Source organism: Lycium barbarum, chromosome 5 (genome assembly GCF_019175385.1).
Source record: "Lycium barbarum isolate Lr01 chromosome 5, ASM1917538v2, whole genome shotgun sequence".
In the NCBI taxonomy this organism is placed as follows: Eukaryota; Viridiplantae; Streptophyta; class Magnoliopsida; order Solanales; family Solanaceae; genus Lycium; species Lycium barbarum.
This window is the reverse complement of record NC_083341.1, coordinates 4,034,439-4,040,716: the sequence shown is the minus strand read 5'-3', so window position 1 is coordinate 4,040,716 and position 6,278 is coordinate 4,034,439. Positions and strand designations below refer to the sequence as shown.

The 6,278-nt window shown below is 32.9% G+C and overlaps 1 protein-coding gene across 1 annotated transcript; it reads right to left on the bottom strand.

Annotated features, from left to right (window-relative positions):
- Nucleotides 1-3,891: 3,891 nt before the first annotated feature.
- LOC132640195 (dof zinc finger protein DOF3.6) lies at nt 3,892-5,670 on the bottom strand. Its single transcript, XM_060356679.1, has 2 exons — nt 5,407-5,670; nt 3,892-5,247 (listed from the first exon to the last, which is right to left on the bottom strand). Exons 1-2 carry the CDS (start codon nt 5,458-5,460, stop codon nt 4,378-4,380), a joined length of 924 nt encoding a protein of 307 aa, XP_060212662.1. The 5' UTR covers nt 5,461-5,670; the 3' UTR covers nt 3,892-4,377.
- Between the last annotated feature and the right edge of the window lie 608 nt (nt 5,671-6,278).

Sequence of the window (6,278 nt, the reverse complement as noted above, 5' to 3'; positions counted from 1 at the left end):
ACTACTTTTTTTCTTTTTCTTTTTCCTTGATCATATTTTTGTGCCTTTGCGGATGAGTGGGGCTAGAGGAAGTACGTGATGGATCATGCAGGGGGAAGATGCCTTTTTGACTCTTGGTTTGTGTAGCTTTATTCTTAGTAAAAACTTATTTCTTGGTTACTGCAAAAGCAAAATCCCATCAAGATTCCTTTCTCAAAAAATATATTCTCTCCTGTCTAAAATAATTGAGGATTTAGCTAATGAAAGTTGATTTAAAATAATTAAGATTTTTAGTCCAACAAGAAAGTACTTTGTTTTTTTAAATTTATCCTTAATACATTGTTAATTCAATAAACAAATTTAATGCTTATTATAGTTTCAATGCCCCTCTTAATTAAGGATATTTTAGTCACTACACCTCTTAAATTTTTGGAGTAAGTGAATTCCTTAATTCATGTGTCCAAGTCTAAAATCTCAATTATTTTGGACTGGGCATTTATAAGCCATCATTATATAACATTGGGCAATTTGCAGGATTGCCCTTCAGCGCGATGGTTTAAATTTTACCCCTGTCTTTAATTCCTTAATTCATGTACCCAAGTCTAAAACCTCAATTATTTTGGACAGTAGGGTACTTATAAGCCAACATTATATTACATTGGGCAATTTGCAGGATTGCCCTTCGTTGTGGGTGGTCTTTAATTTTTGCCCTTCGCTAAAAATTTCTAGATTTCGAGTTCAAACCCGCCGCTCAATCAAAAATTTTAAAAAAAATTCGCAAGGTAGAGTTTGGATTCGCAAGACAGAGTTTTGCCTTCAAACTCTGCCCTAAGGCAGAATTTTGAGAGTCCAAAGATATGCCTTGCGTTTTTTTTTTTTTTTTTTACTAAATTGGGGTTCGAATCTATAACCTCGGGTATTAGACGAAGGACAAAACTTAAACACCATCAATTTGAAGGGCAAAAATTAAAGACCACCCCAAATGAAGGGCAATCCGTGCAAAAAAATGTATTACATTTATATAAACTTACGTAGGTTTATGGAGATATAAATGAGAAGCGGGCAAAGTTTATGTTTTATTCATAACTTAGAGCCCGCTTGGCTTGGCTTGGCTTATAAGTTGATCAAACCAGCTTATAAGTCATTTTTTAACTTATTTAGGTGTTTGGTAAAATAGAAAACAATTTAAATTAAGTTAAAAAGTGCTTAAAATAAGTCAAAACCAAGAAGTTGCTCAATCCGAACTTTTTTTTTTGCTCTTAAAAGCCATTTTGGTTTGACCAATAACTTTATCCTTTTATCCCTTATATTTTTTGTTAATTTCAATACTAAACTTACCTCTAAAAACCCTTTAAGCACTTTTATCTAAACTCGTAACTGTTTATTTATAAAATAACTTTCAACACTTAAAAAGTACTTTGAGCACTTATGCTTAAAAGCCATTTTTTTCAGCTAATCCAAATGGGCTCTTAACATATTACAAGTTACTCTGCCATTGCTAAATTCACCTTTTCGGACAACAAAGAAAGAAATAGTTTGTATCGTTAACTACTGTCTTCGGAGGCGGAGCTAGTGCTTCAGTTATGGGTTCAGCTGAACCTAACATTTCTGGTTCAAAATTTATATTTGTATAAATAATTCATTAAATATGTATAAATAATTAATTCAGAGCTCAAATACTTTAAAAGACTAGAAACTCAAACTCATAAATATTAAATCCTGACCCCGCCTATGACTGTCGATATAGGACCATAACAATCCTTCGGACGTCTAATATTGAGCACCGAAAGCATGGACAATACAAGATGACAACCTATCATTAGGTAACACCGTAACAGTAAATTAATAAGAATATGAGGAGTATGTATGTCAACTCTAATGTCATGTCTTGATTCTAAAAGTTAGCTAATGAAGTGCAAACTATCCAAAAATATATGCTTCATTTGTTTCCATTTAGATGAACATATTAGTTTGGCCATGAAGTTTAAAAAAGAAATGAATACTTCTAAAAAATTGTGATCTTAAACATGACATAACATATTTGTATGCTTATAATTATCTTTTGAAACTTGTGATCTGAAACATACACCAACATTTTTATGACTACAAAAACATCTTATTAATTAAGACAGAATAAAGAGAGTATATAAGTTAAATTATTTTCATATTTAATGAAACCATTCTCATTTTTTAAAACAAACTAAAAAGAATTTGATCACAGAAACTGAAACGGACGTGTGAGTAAGAAGACAATATAGCTCGTTCCCTTAACTAATGTGAGATTTAACTAGATAAATGAGTGATATTTTCTTTATTCTACACAAAAATAATATTTTCTCCGTCCCATATTAATTAGTGACTTTTCCTTTTGCACGCTTCTTAAGAAATCATAAATAAAAGATGTATTTTACTATTTTAATCCTATCTCTCTCCAATAAATACATTTTAATCAATATTGACTATTTTCAAGAACGTTTGATACTAAGAATAAGATGAAAAAAATTTAATTAATTTTATCTTAATTTTATAAATAAATAAATAATTTAAGACATATATTTTTAATAATATGAAACAGTGGGAGTAATTAGAAGTACTACACTAGTACCGGTAGTAATGGATGGAGTCTCAATAATGAGCCTACAGCTTTTTCTATTTGCATTGGTTTGAGTGAGAATTTGGCGCTTATGGCTATCCCTTTTGTTCATCTCTCTGTATACAAGAAACAAACGACTACAACTAGTCGTTATATCTAACAAGAGAATGGCAAATTACTTTTTCTTGAAGTCTAAATGATGGGCAATTCTAATGTTGAAAAAGTACGTAACCCCTCACTTTAATCTCGCCAAAAAATATGAGACACATAATCATCTGGGAGTGTGTAACTCCCAAAATTAGTGAATATAGTGTGAGTCTTTCAAGAATGTACTAGAATTGTCAGTAATAATAAGTGATGACACATTACAGATTCTGTTGCTTTAAGTTTGAGAGTGGACTGGAAAATTGACCATTTTAAGCATTGTTGATTTATGGCGACTGACATACTGGACGGAGCTAAGGATGCAAGGGTTCATCTGAACCTCTTTCATTCAAAAATTAAAACGGTATATATATGGTTAAAATTATTTTTATATATAGCAAATATTAATTTTATTTTTATTTTTTGACAGTTTGATTTTGTTATATTTAAATTCTTTTAGTGAAAAATTCTAATTCCGCTATTATGGACAAATTACTTTTTTGATGGAAGTGGAAATTAACCACTGAACAATAGAAGAGGGGCCTGTTGGCCTAGAAAAGGCAAAATGAAGAAACATAGCTCTCTCTACATATGGGGAGAGTTAGTAGCATTTAAAGAACTTAGTTTGGACGGTTATTTCAGAAGCATCACCACTGACAGTCCCACATGAATTCAGTACAAACAGACATCGACGGTTCAACTGAATTCATTACTTTTGATTTTAAATATGTATATGTGTGTGTGGAAAAAATTCAAGCGTCTACAGATAATAAGATCATTTAGCTAATCTAAACTCACTAACTCTAACTCCACTTCTGTCTAGCTACAAGCTGTGGAGCGAAGCCATGCAAAGTCATTGGGGTTCAACTAAATCCCTTTCTTTTTTGTGTGTGTAAATAGGGTAACAACGAATTTTTTGATTATATATAAACTGTGGAATTCCGTTAACGTGAGAAAAGATTTTAGTATAGTGACAAATTAAAAAGAACTCAAATTTTGCTTTTGTTCATTGGTTCAGTTCCCAAGTGTGACATTAGTATTTTTTCTGTATCATTTTGTATATATTCCTAGCTCCAACAAGAAATGCATGAACATGACTTCTTCTTGTTTTGTTATGAAGTTTTCTTATCATAAACCAAAAAGTGAATTGCAGAAGAAGAAGAAGAAGAGGGAAAGAATTGAAATTAATGGATGACACTTTCACTAAAATTACTCAATAATCAAGTCATGATTACATCTCTTAGAATCACAATCAGCACTTTCACGTTAGATAATGTTTGAAGATCTTGATGGATAAAAAACCCTACATTTTTTTAAAACATCCATAACACAATACTCAAAGAACCAAAAAAATTGAGAACTAGAAAGCCTACCATAAAGCTTTAAGCTAGATGGGAATTTGTAGAAGCAAATCGAAACGAATTCCATACTTGCCCATAAGCCTGGAGGAGCAGAATTATCCGATGAGGAACCTGTGTAGTAGTTAACGAAAAGCACTAGCTTGCCGCAGAGTAATCTGGTACTTTGCTGGTGAGAGACCCGAGACATGGTACACATCAAAACAATGTGCGAGAAGTTGGCAGGACGACGCCATTATCCAAAGAAAATGAAAACTCAAGCTGCGCTTGATAGGGTTTTTCTCTGAAGATGGCACCAGAAAATCACAATAGTTGGTTAGTGGAAGTAGTATTATAACCAGACATATCTGTCCAAAATTGATTACTTGTGACCCCCAAATTGTTACTTCCTTGTAAATTCAGCCCTTGGTTATTAGTGCTACTTTTATCCTCTTCCACCTTCACATTTTCCAGATCAGTAATCCCAGATTCACTATATATTGGATATAAATTACTAGGCTGTTGTTCCAAGGGGGAGAAGAGAGAAAATTGTTGCATATGTTGAAGTCTAAATTGGTCAACAAATCTAGCTGACAAATTCATTTGATTATTGCTTCCATCACCCTCATGAGATTGAATTTCTCCAAAAGTCAAGCTATTTTGTGTAGAATTGAAGTGATTGAAATTGTGAAAAGGGGTACTCAAGAATGACAAATGTGTACTTGGAGGAGGCAAATGGCTAGGATTAGTAATAGTAGTACTATTACAGGTAATAATATTGGGACCATTTCTTGATCTTTCACTTCTAATTGGGGATTTTGATCTTGTTGATCTTTTACTACTTCTCTTGTTGTTCCTCCGGCATCCACCTCCGACAGGGACGTTCCTCAACGCGCCACCTCTAGTCCAATACCTCCGACAAGTCTTGCAGAAATGACGCGGTTGAGAAAGGTTGTAGTTGTTGAAGTAACAAAACTTAGTATTCGTGGACTCGCAACGTGGACATTTCAAAGCAGACTCTGGCTGTGTTACCTTTGCTAGCCTGGCTCGCTCTGCCATCGAGCCAGGCCTAATTGAGCTAGCTGCGCCGCCACCTCCTCCTGATGTTGCTGGAGGTGGCGGCATAGCTGGTGAGAGCGGAGTGGGGTTCTCATTAGAAACTCCGAGCTGTTGTTGTTGTTGATGATGTGCTTGCTGCAAAATTTTGCAAGAAGAGATTAAAAATCAAATACTACTATGTGGTAATTATATATAGTATATTCAAATTGAAGATTCGGAGTACAAAGTGGGAATATTTATCTTTTTTACTAGCTTTTTTAGTGAAGAAGCTAAGATGAACAAAATTCTTATTACCTCATGTAGCCAATTGGGAGGATCTAGATAGAGAGGAATAGATGAGAAAGCCATTTTTGTTCTAATACTCCAAATATTGCTTCTTCTTTTGTAAAAGGTTTATGGTAGAGAATATAACACTATACGTAAAGAGAGTTGCAGAAAAGAAAGAGAAGGAAAGCAAGCAAAGAAGAAAGAACAAAAGAGAGGAGAGATCAGTAGAAATCTATGAAGGAAGGGACTTTATATTTTTTTCTTTTAGGTAAATATTAGGGTTTGAACACGGATACTGTTTCCATATTGTACACTACATCCTTTGATGATATCTTATTTTAATCATGAAAGAGATAGATAATTATTTTTAGTATTTAAGTTATATACGTCAATGTAAAGTCTTTGTTTTATTAACAAGTCATTTAATTAAGGATATTTATAGGTAAATCTCTTCAATATGTTGAATTTGTAATCATGAAAACAGATAGGTCAGGTGACCTATGATGTTAAAAGTTCTTACACTATGACGTATATATACAACTTAAACTCATTTTTATTGGTCAAACATGTGAAAATTTCTTTTGATTATAATGGTTGATATGAACCCAATATGTTTGTCTGCTCTAATACCAAATCGAACACTAAAAAATTCCTATAGGGAGTGTGTCGCTCTTAAATAATGGACCTAAGTTGTGTGAATCTAAATTAGTTGGACTACGGTGCATCGTGAATACCAGATGATTTAAAGAAAAGAGAGACAATTAGTGGGCCATGCATATTAGATCAAGCTAAAATGCTTATATTCAAGTTAGAAACCCTAAATTCTAACAATACATTATACTGACATTCATACATATAGGTTTTTTCTATAACAATAAACGTTTGATTTTAAAAAGGAA

What these genes read in the sequence shown, in the direction of transcription:
- LOC132640195 (XM_060356679.1), bottom strand. Translation starts at nt 5,460, where the DNA reads ATGGCTTTCTCATCTATTCCTCTCTATCTAGATCCTCCCAATTGGCTA. An exon ending in CTCCCAATTGGCTACATGAG is followed by an intron (nt 5,248 to 5,406) that starts GTAATAAGAATT and finishes AAAATTTTGCAG; the next exon opens with CAAGCACATCATCAACAACA.